Source organism: Oncorhynchus mykiss, chromosome 20 (genome assembly GCF_013265735.2).
Source record: "Oncorhynchus mykiss isolate Arlee chromosome 20, USDA_OmykA_1.1, whole genome shotgun sequence".
Classification (NCBI taxonomy): Eukaryota; Metazoa; Chordata; class Actinopteri; order Salmoniformes; family Salmonidae; genus Oncorhynchus; species Oncorhynchus mykiss.
The window spans coordinates 13073727-13090351 of record NC_048584.1 but is presented as its reverse complement, the minus strand read 5'-3'; the positions used below and the strand labels follow the sequence as shown (position 1 = coordinate 13090351).

Below are 16625 nucleotides of genomic sequence, written 5' to 3'. Positions count from 1 at the left end.
CCTAAAGTGTCGGGAAGAATAGAGTCCGTCCATTCCTCTCGCCATTATACTGTGATGGCCTTCATCTGGTCTTTCCCTCTACTTGATGACACCACTCTACTGCATATTTAATTTCAGGTTATCTTGGGACTGTGAGTGTTGCTGATATGAATTCTTTGAGTCAATTTAAATAAATGCATTAGGCTCTAATGTATGGATTTCACATGACTGGGAATACAGATATGAATATGAATATGGAATAGAATACAGATATTAATTTTTTTGTTAAGGTAAGTGTGAGGATCAGAAAACCGGCGTGAACAACGTTTGCCTCATGCAGCGTGACGCATCTCCTTCATATAGAATTGATCGGTCTGTTGATTGTGGCCTGTGGAATGTTGTCCCACTTTTCTTCAATGGCTGTGCGAAGTTGCTGCATATTGTCGGAAACTGGAAAACGCTGTCGTTAAACAACAATCCAGAGCATTCCAACGTGCTCAATGGGTGACATGTCTGGTGAGTATGCAGGCCATTTGAAGAACTGGGATATTTTCCACATCCAGGAATTATGTACAGATCTTTGCGACATGGGGCCATGAATTATCATGCTGAAACATGAGGTGATTGGGGAGGATGACTGGCACAACAATGGGCCTCAGGATTTCTTAAAGGTGCTTCTGTGCATTAAAATTGCCATCGATAAAATGCAGTTGTGTTCATTGTCTGTAGCTTATGCCTGCCCATACTGTAACCCCACCGCCATCATGGGGCTTTCTGTTCACAACGTTGACATCAGGAAACCACTTGACCATACAATGCCATACACGTGGTCTGAGGTTGTGAGACCGGTGGGAAGTACTGCCAAATTCTCCAAAACGACGTTGGAGGCAGCTTATGGTACAGAAATTAACATGAAATTCTCTGGCAACAGGTCTGGTGGATATACCTGCAGTCAGAATGCCAATTGTATTCTCCCTCAAATCTTGAGGCATCTGTGGCATTTTGTTGTGACAAAATGGCACATTTAAGTGGCCTTTTATTGTCTGTGCTGCGATGCTCCACATCCAACCTGACAGCGCTTTAGAGGATCTGTGGAGAAGAATGTGAGAAACTCCCCGAATACAGTTGTGCCAAGCTTGTGGCATCATACCCAAGAAGACCTGAGGCTGTAATCTCTGCCAAAGGTACAGGTGTGCCAAGCTTGAGTAAAGGGTCTGAATACGTATGTAATTGTGATATTTCTGGGGGTTTTTCTCCTAAATTTTCAAACATTTCTAAACCTGTTTTTGCTTTGTCATCGTGGGGTATTGTGTGTAGATTGAGGGGGGGGAAACAGTTTAATCCATTTTAGAGTAAGGCTGTAAAAGTCAAGTGGTCTGAATACTTTCCTAATGCACTGTATATTTTTGTTCAGTGTAGTTTCCTGACCCTGATGGGAGATCGGTTTGTCCTCTGGGTGGAAAAGGCCTCTGATTTATGACTCCAGGGGGCCTCTGGATCCAGTCAATGGATTTCAGTGGAAGTTCTCAACAAGGCTGATTTGGAGGGAAGATGAGGGCGAATGTGACAGCCGTCATCCTTCTTTTACTCTTCTGTTTTACTATTTGTAGCTAGACACTTCCAGACTTTTTCTCTCTGTTCTTCCTCCCGCCACCGTAGCTCTTTCAGGAGCAGGTCTGATTCGAACCACCGTAAGGTATTAGACTGCCGTTTTTTAGAGGTTTCCCACTAACTGACTTTGCTTTAATTGTATGAGTAGAATTTGCTATTACAATTGCATGGTGCTTTTTTATGCTTGTTCAACTGTGCTAAATGTTTTAAATACAGTTGAACTGTTTTGAGACTGTTGCATTCAATGGATTTGCTATCCTCAAAGTGATATTCTTTAGGAAGATAACATGGCTGGGATGTGTTACACTCATTGAATAGAAGGTGGTGATGAGACAATTTCCTCTGTCCTACAGAAGAGACAGAAGATTGAAGTGTTGACAACTATTAACTCTTCTACAAATATCTATTGTTTGATGTTCTGCTTCTCTATTTCACGTCCTCCCAATTCTTCATCCTCCCATCAGGTTTGTGGAGGGCGACCTGTCTGAGCAGGCTAAAGAGGTGGCATTCCAGGGCACCGAGGAGACCCACCGTTCCTTTAGCCACGGCACAGAGCTCATCCCCTGGTACGTGCTCTCCCTCCAGCCTGACATCCACCAGTTCCTCCTGCAGGGATCCACCGTCATCCACTACGACCAGGAGAGCCACCTCACCGCTCGCTGCTTCCTCCGCCTGCAGCCCGACAACTGCTTTCTGACCTGGGTTAATCCCCAGAGCGGCAGCCCCCCCACAGATCCCCCAGGCCTGGGTCAACCCGTTGTGAGCGGCCTGGCGGAGGGCCTGCTGGACATCTCTGTGGTCAAGGCTGTGTTCATGGGCCACCAGGGGGTGGACATGTTCGCTGTGTGTCTGCAGAACAAGCTGTGTAACACCATGAGGGCCGAGGAGAATGGGGTCAGTCTGCTCTACGGGCTCCATACTACAGACAACAGGCTACTGCACTTTGTGGCCCCCAGGCACACAGCCAGCATACTGTATGAGGGCCTGGTGGAGCTGGTCAACGCCATGAGGAAGCTGAAGAAGTTCCCAGATAAGAGGCTGCACTGGCTCAGGAGGCAGTACATCCACCTCTATTGGGTAAAAAACAACTACATTTAGATTGTAGTGGATAATATGGAATGGCAAGTATATTGACTCAGTCTAGAATATACAAGTATGTAGAATTCATTTGTTTTGTCTAATGTCCTGTGAATCAATACTCAAAAGGGAAACAAACAGTGTGCCTCTAACATGAGCACAGATGCAAAGAAGATCATTTTGACTCACTTAATGCCAATAAGCCTTGAGTGAGCAATCTCCTCACTGCTGTGTGGTGTGTTTGTTGTCTCCCATCCACAATAGGAGGAGGGCAGGTTTGAGGGTCCCACCCTAGCTCAGGCCATCAAGCTGTTTGGGGGGCGGTGCTGGAACATGGGCACAGAGAAGCCCAGCACGCAGAAGAACAGCTCCACCACCAAGAAGAAGAAGAATGCTCTCGTCAGGGTTAGGATAAATATATTTTTTTTAAATAGTCTTAGTTTGAGGAATATAGTCTTACATTTTTCTAAGTTTGTGTCATTGACAGTGTGTTTCATAAATCACACAGAAATACAGCGGGGATGCTACCGATGACGAGACGAGCCAACGTAAAACCAAGAGCTGCAAGGACACCCTGTGCAGAAACGGGCCGGAGCTATATGACAGCGTGCACCAGGAAGAGTTAGGTAACCTATCTATTAGTATTTTATTAGGATCCCCATTAGCTGTTTCCAAGACAGCATGTTCTGGACTTGGGGCTGTGAAGAGACCCCTGGTGGCATGTCATGTACTTATTGAACAGACAGTTTGGCTGTTTCAATACGTCGATATCACTAACAAAGACTAAGGCCCTATAGTACTAATGTAGTTTGAGGAGTTAGCGAGGTAACTTTGGTCAGCTCTGAGGTCAACTTGGGATAACCAGTACCACGGAAGTGGCTAAACTTTTAGCCAGGTACATTTCTATGGCAGCGGATCCTTCAGATCTAACCTGCTCCGTGGCAGGCTACCTTCGGGGCTAACTATTGCCTGGAATTTATTTTTTATTTAACCTTTATTTAACTAGCAAGTCAGTTAAGAATAAATTCTTATTCACAATGACGGCCTATCCTAGCCAAACCCTAATCCGGACAACGCTAGGCCAATTGTGCGCCGCCATATGAGACTCCCAATCACGGCCGGTTGTAATACAGCCTGGAATCAAACCAGGGTCTGTAGTGACTCCTCTAGCACTAAGATGCAGTGCCTTAGATCGCTGCGCCACTCGGGAAGCCCAACGTTGAATTGCATAGAATTCTATGTCGGGCAGAAATTAGCGTTTTGAATCAGGAAAGTTTACCCTCACGACCTCTACAAGCCAGAATGTTGAATAAAATTATTTTTTAACATACTTTACCGGTTGGCCCTTTTGGTGGTAGGAATGTGAGACAATATATCTACAGGAAAGTATCATTACATTAACACTGGAAATGCATTCAGATTTCTAGCAACTCAAGCAAATGTTTTTTTTATACCTAAAATTCCAAATCAAATGGCTAAATGATCCTTGGTATGACCATCTTAAAACAATTCCATATATCAGTTTAGTAGAACCCACACCCGTGCTGCTCTGATCTGGGCACCAACTTTAATTTACTAATGTTGTTCTTTGCAGTACTTGACCAAAGAACTGGGCAGCAGTCTAGAAGTAATTAAACTAGGGCCTGTAGAACGATTAGGGCCTCTAGGTCGATTGTGATGTAAAGAAAGCACAGCAGTCCTTTGTCAAGTACCGACCTTTCCCCATCTTGGCAACCGTTGAATCGATATGTTTGGAGAATGTCAGTTTACAATCTAGGTTTACATCAAGCAGTTTAGTCTCAACTTGCACAATTGCCACATTCATCACTAGATTTAGATTAGGTTTATTACACGATATCTCACAATTATTCAGAGACATCTATAAGTCTATGCTAGGTAAAGCTCCACCTTATCTCAGTTCACCGGTCACGATAACACCCACCCGTAGCACACATTCCAGCAGGTATATCTCACTGATCATCCCCAAAGCCAACACCTCATTTGGCCACCTTTCCTTCCAGTTCTCTGCTGCCAGTGACTGGAACGAATTGAAAAAAAAAAGTTGGAGACTTTTATTTCCCTCACCAAATTTAAACATCAACTATCTGAGCAGCTAACCGATCGCTGCAGCTGTACATAGTCCATCTGTAAATAGCCCACCCAATCTATCTACCTCATCCCCATACTTTAAACATTTTTATTTACTTTTCTGCTCTTTTGCACACCAATATCTCTACTTGCACATCATCATCTGCTCATTTCTCACTCCAGTGTTAATCTGCTAAATTGTAACTATTCACTCCTGTGGCCTATTTATTGCCTTCCTCCTCATGCCTTTTGCACACACTGTATATAGACATTCTTTTTTCGACTGTCATTGATTTGTTTATTGTGTTATTGGCTTGTTTATTGTTTACTCCATGTGTAACTCTGTTGTTGTCTGTCACACTGCTTTGCTTAATCTTGGCCAGGTCGCAGTTGCAAATGAGAACTTGTTCTCAACTAGCCTACCTGGTTAAATCAAGGTGAAATAAAAAATAAACATGCAACTAACTCTCATACACTCCCCTATGTATTTATTTGGATGGTGAAACTAAAATATTTCATTTGGCTTTATACTCCAGCATTCTTTGAGGCGACGGTAAAGAATGTCACCTTTTATTTTAGGGTATTTTTATTCATATCTGTTTTACCTTGGGCTGTGACAGTCATGGATTTTGGATTATGCTGATTGGCTAGCCAGATCTCCGGTCCACGGTCTCCGTAATAACGGTTTGAATAGTAAAAAAATATATCCACTACCAGTCAAAAGTTTGGATACACTTACTCATTCCAGGGTTTTTCTTAATTTTTACTATTTTCTACATTGTAGAATAATAATGAAGATATCAAAACTATGAAATAATATATATGGAGTGATGTAGTAACCAAAAAAGTGTTAAGCAAATCAAAATATATTTGAGATTTGAGATTCTTCAAAATAGCCACCCTTTGCCTTGATGACAGCTTTGCACACTCTTGGCATTCTCTCAAGCAGCTTTATGCGGTAGTCACTTGGAATGCATTTCAATAAACAGGTGTGCCTTGTTAAAAGTTCATTTGTGGAATTTATTTCCTCAATGCGTTTGAGCCAGTCAGTTGTGTTGTGACAAGGTAGGGGGGTATATATAAGAGAGCCCTATTTGGTAAAATACCAAGTCCATATTATGGCAAGAACAGCTCAAATAAGCAAAGATAAACAACAGTCCATCATTACTTTAAGACATGAAAGTCAGTCAATCCGGAAAATCTCAAGAACTTTTAAAGTTTCTTCAAGTGCAGTCGCAAAAAACCATCAAGCACTATGATGAAACTGTCTCTCATGAGGACCGCCACAGGAAAGGAAGACCCAGAGTTACCTCTGCTGCAAAGGATAAATTCATTGGAGTTATCAGCCTCAAATTGCAGCCCAAATAAATGCTTCAGAGTTCAAGTAACAGATGCATCTCAGCATCAACTGTTCAGAGGAAAATGCGTGAATCAGGCCTTCATGGTCGAATTGCTGCAAAGAAACCACTACTAAAGGACACCAATAAGAAGAAGAGACTTGCTTGGGCCAAGAAACACGAGCAATGGACATTAGACCGGTGGAAATCTGTCTTTTGGTCTGAGTCCAAATGTAAGATTTTTGGTTCCAACCGCTTTCTTTGTGAGATGCAGAGTAGGTGAACGGATGATCTCTGCATGTGTGGTTCCCACCGTGAAGCATGGAGGAGGAGATGTCAGATTGTGGGGGTGCTTTGCTTATGACACTGTCATTATTTAGAATTCATTGCACACTTAACCTGTATTCTGCAGCGATATGCCATCCCATCTGGTTTGTGCTATCATTTGTTTTTCAACAGGACAATGACCAAACACACCTCCAGGCTGTGTAGGGGCTATTTGACCAAGGAGAGTGATGGAGTGCTGCATCAGATGACCTGGCCTACACAATCACCTGACCTCAACCCAATTGAGATGGTTTGGGATGAATTGGACCGCAGAGTGAAGGAAAAGCATCCACAAGTGCTCAGCATATGTGGGAACTCCTTCAAGACTGTTGGAAAAGCCTTCCTCATTTTAATTCTTATTTACAATGATGGCCTAGGAACAGTGGGTTAACTGCCTTTTTCAGTTAACTGCAGAACAACAGATTTGAACCTTGTCAGCTCGGGGATTCGTACACACACACACACACACACACACACACACACACACACACACACACACACACACACACACACACACACACACACACACACACACACACACAGTGGGGCAAAAAAGTATTTAGTCGGCCACCAATTGTGCAAATTCTCCCACTTAAAAAGATGAGGCCTGTAATTTCATCATAGGTACACTTCAACTATGACAGACAAAATGAGAGAAAAAATCCAGAAAATCACATTGTAGGATTTAATGAATTTATTTGCAAATTATGGTGGAAAATAAGTATTTGGTCACCTACAAACAAGCAAGATTTCTGGCTCTCACAGACCTGTAACTTCTTTAAGAGGCTCCTCTGTCCTCCACTCGTTACCTGTATTAATGGCACCTGTTTGAACTGGGTCCATGGCCAGGAGACCTTAATCCCATTGAGAACTTGTGGTCAATCTTCAAGCGGTGGGTGGACAAACAAAAACCCACAAATTCTGACAAACTCCAAGCACTGATTATGCAAGAATGGACTGTCAGTAGTCCGGATGTAGCCCAGAAGTTAATTGACAGCATGCCAGGGCGAATTGCAGAGGTCTTGAAAAATAAGGGTCAACACTGCATATATTGACTCTTTGCATCAACTTCATGTAATTGTCAATAAAAGCATTTGACACTCATGAAATGCTTGTAATTATACCTCACTATTCCATAGTAATATCTGACAAAAATATCTAAAGACACTGAAGCAGCAAACTTTGTGGAAATTAATATTTGTGTCATTCTCAAAACTTTTGTCCACGACTGTACCATCCTTATGTTTTATAGGGAGGGATACAAAAATGGGAATATTTGAGATATTAAATAGTGTCAGATTTAGTTTCCTTTGGAATGTTCTAGTTCACTGTGTTTGACCATTTATACTGTGTGTGTGTGTAACTCTGTACTTTATTGATTCCATAGAGGACGGCTTCCCTGGACCCCTCCCCCAACCGTGCTGCAAGAGCCCTGGTTCCCTGACCTCTGGCTCCCTGGCTTCCTCCCCCATCCTCTCAGGCAGCACCAAGGCCCAGCCAGGGTAAGACTCAAAACCTGACCCCAGACCTGTTCCTAATGGTAAACACTGCCTATCTATCACTCCATGGTTTATAATTCATCTGTAAACCTAGTGTCAAATACTTACATGTAAACCTACTCATACCGTGAACCTTGTACCAAGCACTTTATTTACTCATAATCTACAATATAAAATATCATTTTTAAAATCTAGTGTTTTTAAGTTGGAACAGTCACCAATCCCTCTCCTCGTGTCCCTGCGTAGTGCATGGAGCAGCAAGAGCTGGCACGGCCTAGGGAAGGGCTACTTCAAGGGCTTCCAGGACCTCATGAGCTCTGACAGCACTATGAGCTTCATCGAGTTCATCGAGCTCTTCAAGTCTTTCAGGTGCTCCATGCAACTTCCGAGCTCCTCTCTTTACCGTATACGGTCTATATAGGGATAGTAATTATATACAGGTAGTGATTTAAATTCAACATGTCTCTGTTAATCATTCCCACTGAGAATTCCTTCTGCATTCCCAAAGGACAAGAGCACAATTATGTGCTGTGTATATCATCCCTACACTATACAACACAGGCCTGCTGTACTTTCATAATACATACAGGATGGAGACATTGCATTCCATTCAGAAGAAGCTTTGACAAATCCAACCAATCTTTCCGAAGGTTGTTTTGTAAATGACATACTGGGTTCTTCTGAGGTTTCTCTCAGTTGATAAGACTAAGGCTAAACACCGAAACATGTAATAATTGCAAAACCATAACACTGTCCACTCCCATTGTCCCCCAAGAGTGGATAATAATTTCCCTCTCTTGTCAGTTGAATGTGAAAGCCCTTGTTCTTGTTTTGATGTGCAGCATTCGGAGCCGTAAAGACCTGAAGGAGCTGTTTGACACCTACGCCGTTCCTTGTAGGAGCTCCGGCCCAGAGTCTGCCCTCCTCTACACCACCCTGAGGATTGACGACAAGGAAACGGGACTGCAGCCTGACCTAGGTATGTCTCTCACATTGTGCTAATGTAACCCCATGTGTTTGTCTGTGAGTGGTTTGTATTTGGTACTGTTCAGTCATTGTTTAAAAGTAAAATAAAAAAGCTAAAATATAAGGTCAGAACGTGTATATACAACACCAGTCAAAAGTTTGCACACACCTACTCATTCAAGGTGTTTTCTTTATTTTTACTATTTTCTACATTGTAGAATAATAGTTAAGACAAAACAATGTAATAACACATATGGAATCATGTTGTAGCCAAAGAAGTGTTATTTATATACATACATACATACATACATACATACATACATGCATAAACGTCCCTTTTTCAGGACCATGTCTTATAAAGATCATTCGTAAAAAACCAAATAACTTCACTGTAAAGTGTTTAAAGACCATTTCCCATGCTTTTTCAAAGAACCATAACCAATTAATGAACATGCACCTGTGGACTGGTCGTTAAGACACTAACAGCTTACAGACAGTAGGTGATTTAAGGTCACAGTTATGAAAACTTAGGACACTAAAGAGGCCTTTCTACTGACTCTGAAAAACACCAAAAGAAAGATGCCCAGGTTCCCTGCTCATCTGCATGATCTTGCCTTAGGCATGCTGCAAGGAGGCATGAGGACTGCAGATGTGGCCAGGGCAATAAATTGCAATGTCCATACTGTGAGATGCTTAAGACAGCACTACAGGGAGACAGGACGAACAGCTGATTGTCCTCGCAGTGGCAGACCACTTGTAACAACACCTGCACAGGATTGGTACATCCGAGCATCACACCTTCAGGACAGGTACAGGATGGCAACAACAACTGCCCGAGTTGCACAATCCCTCCATCAGTGCTGACTGTCCGCAATAGGCTCAGAGAGGCTGGACTGAGGGCTTGTAGGCCTGTTGTAAGGCAGGTCCTCACCAGACATCACCAGCAACAACGTCGCCTATGGGCACAAACCCACCCTTGCTGGACCAGACAGGACTGGCAAAAAGTGCTCTTCACTGATGAGTCGCGGTTTTGTCTCACCAGGGGGGAGGGTCGGATTCGCGTTTATTGTCAAAGGAATGAGCGTTACACCGAGGCCTGTACTCTGGAGCGGGATCGATTTCGAGGTGGAGGGTCCGTCATGGTCCTGGGGCGGTGTGTCACAGCATCATCGGACTGAGCTTGTTGTCATTGCAGGCAATCTCAACACTGTGCGTTACAGGGAAGACATTCTCCTCCCTCATGTGGTAGGTACCCTTCCTGCAGGCTCATCCTAACATGACCATCCAGCATGACAATGCCACCAGCCATACTGCTAATTCTCTGCATGATTTCCTCCAGACAGGAATGTCAGTGTTCTGCCAGGGCAAGTGAAGAGCCCGGATCTCAATTCCATTGAGCACATCTGGGACTTGTTGGATCGGTGGGTGAGGGCTAGGGCCATTCCCCCCAGAAATGTCTGGGAACTTGCAAGGTGCCTTGGTGGAAGAGTAGGGTAACATCTCACAGCAAGAACTGGCAAATCTGGTGCAGTCCATGAGGAGGAGATGCACTGCAGTACTTAATGCAGCTGGTGGCCACACCCGATACTGACTGTTACTTTTGATTTTGATCCCCCCCCCCTTTGTTCAGGGACACATTATTCCATTTCTGTTAGTCACATGTCTGGAACTTGTTCTGTTTATGTCTGTTGTTGAATCTTGTTATGTTCATACAAATATTTACACATGTTAAGTTTGCTGAAAATAAATGCAGTAGACAGTGAGAGGACTTTATTTTTTTGCTGAGTTTATAACCATATACAATTTCAGTAGCCCATGTCTTGTGATAAACTGTCCCGTCTCCACAATAGATTAGTCCACTCAGACAGGCGGGAATCAGACAGGTGTCTTGTACACCATGATTTTTGGTGCTATTGTTTGTTTAAAGAAGTGTCGGTCGACCAACAGCCTATCGACCAGTCGATTAAATGGGGTCAGCCCTATCATAATGTTACATGCTGATTTAGATCAGTAAGCAACACTGGGGAGTATTGGATGTTAATGTCTTAGTTAGGGAATTAATTCTAAAGATGCAGTTTTCCTGTCCTCCACCACAGACTTGCTGACCCGTAATGGATCGGACCTGGGCCTCTTCATCCGAACACGCCAGCAGACGTCGGAAAACCAGAAGCAGATCTCGGACGCCATTGCTGCAGCCAGCATCGTGACCAATGGGACGGGCGTGGAGAACGCCTCTCTAGGAGTGCTTGGGCTGGCCATCCCACAACTCAACGACTTCCTGGTCAACTGCCAGCGGAAACACCTGACCTACGATGAGATCCTCAGCATCATCCAGGTGGGTCTCATGACTTGTCCAGCAGGCTGAACTTGGATGTCTCCTACGGTCTGAAAACATCTGACATAATTTGATTTTGGGAATGTAATGTCCCTTCAACTTGGCAGACGTGTAACGCAATGCATTGCGACATACTGTACAGAACACAGACGTGATAGAAGTAAGACTTGGAGTATTATATTCCTGTGATGTATTGTTGAATTGTTTTCCTTTGTCTCCCTCAGACATTTGAGCCTTGTGTAAGCATACGTCAGATGGGTTGGATGTCCTTTGAAGGTTTTGCCAGGTACCTTAATTTCCCCTGAAAAATGATGTTCGTTAACTCGTCAGAAAATCGTCAGAGGAATTTTGAAATGACATTCATCACCAGTTTTAAGTAGTGACCTTTTTCCTCAAATCCTCCCCAGGTTTTTGATGGACAAGGAGAACTTTGCATCTAAGAACGAGGAGTCTCAGGTGAATGCGGAGGAGCTCCAGTACCCAATGTCATACTACTACATAGAGTCCTCTCACAACACGTACCTCACTGGACACCAGCTCAAAGGAGAGTCCTCCGTGGAGCTTTACAGCCAGGTGAGATCACCACTATCATCCTTTTAGGTAATTGACGCAAACAAACATATTTTCTCCCGGAAAAGTGCCTTTTCTAGTTTAGGTTTGTCAGGGATTTCTAAGCATCGGATCAGTTTGTCATCTTCGGTTTGCCGTAAGCAGGGCTAGGAGTTTTTCCAGATTGTGACCTGACCAGGAAAACCTCTGGGCTCCTACTGTACTATAAGATGGATTATGTTTTGGTGTCTGTCTTGGGATGTGGTTGTTGTGTTGTCTAGGTGCTGCTGCAGGGCTGCAGGAGTGTGGAGCTGGACTGTTGGGATGGAGATGACGGATCACCCATTATTTACCACGGATACACCCTGACCACCAAGATCCCCTTTAAGGTTAGTCTGTAACCCTGCCACAACCTTGTCGCACTGCCGCTATTGTCCTTATGTCACTGTTTGGCCAAGATACAGTACAATGACAGCATACCTCTTTTATAGCATGCGTAATACTGCTTAGATGCTGGAATTATTGAATAAATAGGACTGTAGTTATGCCTCGTACTGTAACCCATTTTCTTCTAGGATGTGGTGGAGGCGATCAATCGCACTGCTTTTGTCAACTCGGACATGCCGGTCATCCTGTCCATTGAGAACCACTGCTCTCTGCCCCAGCAACGCAAAATGGCTGAAATCTTCAAGGTACCTCCTTCTGGCTCCAATGGACATGATCAGTACGGATTCTAGCTGACACTGTCATGTGTTTTATCCCTAAGAACCTCATTACTTCATCCCTTCCTCCTTTGGAGACCACTCTGATGGTGCTTTGATGAAACACCTTTGATTTTAGTGTGGTCAGCCCACTTGATCTGTTTATTTGTGTTTGAAGGCGGTGTTCGGAATCAAGCTGGTGAGCAAATTCCTGTTTGAAAGTGATTTCTCTGATGACCCGCTGCTCCCCTCCCCCCTGCAACTGAAGGGAAAGATCCTCCTCAAGAACAAGAAGCTGACAGCCCACCAAGCTCCTGTTGACATTCTCAAACAGAAGGTGAGACTGTAGGCTCGGCCCTAACGTATGTAACGTTTGTCACCTCTGGGTCTGCATGGAAAATGGCCCAGGAAAACAAGGAAAATATTCAAGAGGCAAAAATGCATCTCTCTCACACCAGTATCCAACGGACTGACTATTGAAATGAGTGTTAGTAACCAGGTGTCCATCCAACCTTTTTTAATGCGAGTAAAGTAAAAAATGTCACAACAAGGCTGATGGAAACAGCAAATGTGTTAGAAAACTTTCCAAATGCCGGCAAAACAAAATACGATCTTTTGAGTCTAAAATGAATTCTGTGAGAAATGAAGGTGGAAATGCCTTTTATGCGCAAATATTGATATTGTAACCATCTTATCGAATGTAAACGTGGAGTCACGCAATGATACTTTGTGATCCTCCCTCTACGACTCGGAAAGCGTGCGGTTTATTTGACTACAGATCATTTATGATGAACTTCACAGGGAGGTGAAAGTGCACGCGATGATGATGCTTGATGTTCCTTTCTATTAAATATCAAGGGTCCTATTCCGGTGACATGATCGATCCCTGGCTGCCATTTGACATGTAAAAAATCGTGCTCTTTTGTCCTTAATAATCTAATGTAGGCTGTACCTACACTATATCTGCGAATGGTTGGCTGGAACGCACGTTCCAATACCAGAGTGGGCACATAGAAAATGCTATACAACATTTTTATTGACAAAACCGTCAGTAGAGGGGGCCTCCCAAGCGGTGGAAGGCACTGCATCGCAGTGCTGGAGGCGTTACTACAGATCCGGGTTCATTCCTGGGCTTTGCCACAACCGGGTGTCCCATAGGACGGTGCACAATTGGCCCAGCGTCGTCCGGTTAGTACTCCGTACTTTGTTGAAGCACCTTTGGCAGCGATTACATCCTCGAATATTCTTGGGAATGACACTACAAGCTTGCCACGCCTGTATTTGGGGAGTTTCTCCTATTCTTCTCTGCAGATCCTCTCAAACTCTGTCAGGTTGGATGAGGAGCGTCGCTGCTCAGCTATTCTCAGGTCTCTCCAAAGATGTTCGATCGGGCTCTGGCTGGGCCACTCAAGGACATTCAGAGACCTGTCCCGAAGCCACCCCTGCGTTGTCTTGGCGTGTGCTTAGGGTCATTGTCCTGTTGGAAGGGGAATTTTCAGCCCAGTCTGAGGTCCTGAGCACTCTAGAGCAGGTTTTCATCAAGCCCTCGATCCTGACTAGTCTCCCCGTCCCTGCCGCTGAAAAATATCCCCACAGCATGATGCTGCCACCACCATGCTTCACCGTAGGGATGGAGGCAGGTTTCCTCCAGACATGACGCTTTGCATTCAGGCCAAAGAGTTCAATCTTGGTTTCATCAAAGAATCTTGTTTCTCATGGTCTGAAAGTCCTTAGGTGCATCTTTTATCCTCTCAAGAAGTCTGTCATATCTCTATAGTACCCAGCACACCCCCTCAGGTCGTCACACATACAGTGCCTTAAAAAGGCTCCCCTTAGCTTTTTCCACATTTTGTTGATACAGCCTAAATTTAAATTTGAATAAGTTTGGATTTTGTGTCACTGGCCTACACAATACCCCATAATTTCAGTGGAATTATGTTTTTTGAAATGTAGTATTATACACACACGGCCCCTCGCAGTCGAGGATGACGTCAGTCAAGCTGTCTTCGGAAGTGACTGAGGAGCCTAGTCCTGGAAGCACTCAGAAAGATAATGGCCCCATGTAAGAACAAGCTTTTATGTCTGTTGACATGGTGCAATGACTACAGGACTTTCCACTAATCATGCTCTGTTCTCTCAGACTCACCAGCTGGCCCACATAAAGGCACAGACCGGCAACGGGGCTCCTGGTAACCACGATGATGACGATGAAGAGGAAGAAGACGAGTATGACGATGACTGCGAATCCCTGTCTGATGGTGAGAGAGACTCGCTTTTGCTGTGGGATAAACACTAACATTGTGTACAACACGTACGCTGAGCAGGTCAAAGCTTCGGTCTCTTGTGGTTTCAATGACGTCCTCGCTAACTACTTTCTCACTCACTCCGCCCCTATAGTACGTCTCTGTAACAACGTATGGTTGTTATGAAGGTTAATGACGTAGGGGTGTGAGATCTTGAATTTACTCTTCTTTTTAACGCCTCCCTTGATTCCCTGTTATTAACATAAGGGAATCCTCCAGTGGATTTACAGTAGCTCTACTTGGAGGTGTGTTTGTTTTCCTGTGCTCCTTCCTCCTATTACTCTGTCCCTGACTGTTCCTCTGTGCAGCAGCTGACGTCTTTCCAGATTCCACTGCCTCTTATAGCCTTGAAGGTAAACTGAACGACATAAGCGGTCTTATCCTGCATATACAGTACCAGCTCCACTGCGTGGCTCCAGCTGTAGCTCTCCGTCTGTGCAGTGAGCTTGTGCCGTGGGCCCGGGTACTGTACACTTTGCATGTTTCCCTCGCTTACCTGCTTGCTGGGGTGAAATCAAGGCTTTTACTGTACCAAGTGGGGGTTACTGGGTAGGTTAGAATTCTAGAACTTGACATTGTGATTGAGGGTAATTGTATTATTAAACTGCAGAGGGAGTAAGGTTAAAGCAGAAGAGCATGTGGTTTGTGGGTTGATGGCTCATGATCTGATTGGTTCTGTGTTGTCAGTACACACAGGGCCAGTGTAGTGTAAATACATTCCCACCCCACCCATCTGCACTGCTGTGTATGTACGTCCTGACCTTGCTAGTGACACTGGCTCATCAGAGAGAGAAAACCAAGACATCTGGATTATTAGGCCCCTGTGTGACCCTGAAGAAACATGGAGCGGTGGGGGTGAAAATCACTAGCCCACTCCACTACCTCTGTGGATAGGCTCTCACCAGCCACCACACGTAACCAGAGCAGTGTGAGACAGACAGACAACACGACACTGAAACTGCACTGAACCAGTGTGATTCCTGCAGTAAAATAACTGTCATGATGCAGTGGTGGAAATGCAGTGGTGGAAATCATATTTGAGTGATCCATTGCTGACATCAAATCTGTGTTTACAGTCGTGTATTGTATCCTGCTGTGTGTGGGCGAGAGAAGAGCTGAAGGCTCAAACTCCCAGCTCTTTGTTTACAGACATTGCGTTGCATTTTGGGATTTGTGGAGGGCCACTGTTTTTGTCTGAATAGCATTTCCCCAATTCCCAGCATTGCAAGCATGTGGACTGTTATGGGATGGAATTCTTATCTCAGTTTACCGGTAATGGTTTCACAAGGAAGATTAAATGTGAAGCCATTGAATAACATTACATTGGAAGCAGTCATTTGAGTAATTCAAGCTGTTCTGTCTGACTCCCTCACTCAAAGACAATGGTTTTGTTTCTCAGATAACATCCTGAATGATAAACCAGAAAGGAAGTCATCAGGTGACAAGGAAGACCATCCCATCACTGATGAGATGGCCAAGAGGATGAAGAAAGCAGACAATGCTGTAACTAAGTACAAAGGGAAGGTGGGTTTCACCTCTGACCTCTAGTCTCTGAGCCAGGAGAGACCATAGAGATAAAACTGATCTTAAATATTAACTACGAGACACCAGGCCTACAGTATATAAACGCTTGACAAATGCACCCTAAATGTATATTTTTCCCTAGAAGTAATCCCAGATCTGAATCACTGACTCTGCTCCTACCCCAGGTATTTGACATAGAGCTGGAAGAAGAGTTATATCCCCCCCAGAACAAGAAGGAGAGTCGACAGATCGCTCAGGAGCTCTCTGACCTCATCATCTACTGCCAGGCCGTCAAGTTCCCTGGTAGTCCTCCTTTAATTCAGTTCAAT

The 16625-nt window shown here is 44.3% G+C and overlaps 1 protein-coding gene across 5 annotated transcripts in view; it reads left to right on the top strand.

The window, feature by feature from the left end:
* Positions 1-16625, top strand: part of plce1 (phospholipase C, epsilon 1) — an 80757-nt gene that overhangs the window by 47038 nt on the left and 17094 nt on the right. For 4 of the 5 annotated variants that reach the window (XM_036955848.1, XM_036955849.1, XM_021575790.2 and 1 more), the window contains 15 exons: positions 2055-2667; positions 2932-3072; positions 3176-3293; positions 7807-7921; positions 8165-8287; positions 8761-8897; positions 10981-11219; positions 11444-11505; positions 11627-11792; positions 12050-12157; positions 12344-12460; positions 12648-12806; positions 14610-14727; positions 16172-16296; positions 16482-16599. In XM_036955848.1, the coding sequence (XP_036811743.1) occupies positions 2055-2667; positions 2932-3072; positions 3176-3293; positions 7807-7921; positions 8165-8287; positions 8761-8897; positions 10981-11219; positions 11444-11505; positions 11627-11792; positions 12050-12157; positions 12344-12460; positions 12648-12806; positions 14610-14727; positions 16172-16296; positions 16482-16599 (2459 nt within the window). The remainder of the gene's footprint in view (positions 1-2054; positions 2668-2931; positions 3073-3175; positions 3294-7806; positions 7922-8164; positions 8288-8760; positions 8898-10980; positions 11220-11443; positions 11506-11626; positions 11793-12049; positions 12158-12343; positions 12461-12647; positions 12807-14609; positions 14728-16171; positions 16297-16481; positions 16600-16625) is intronic. The other variant, XM_036955846.1, reaches the window with a different exon arrangement.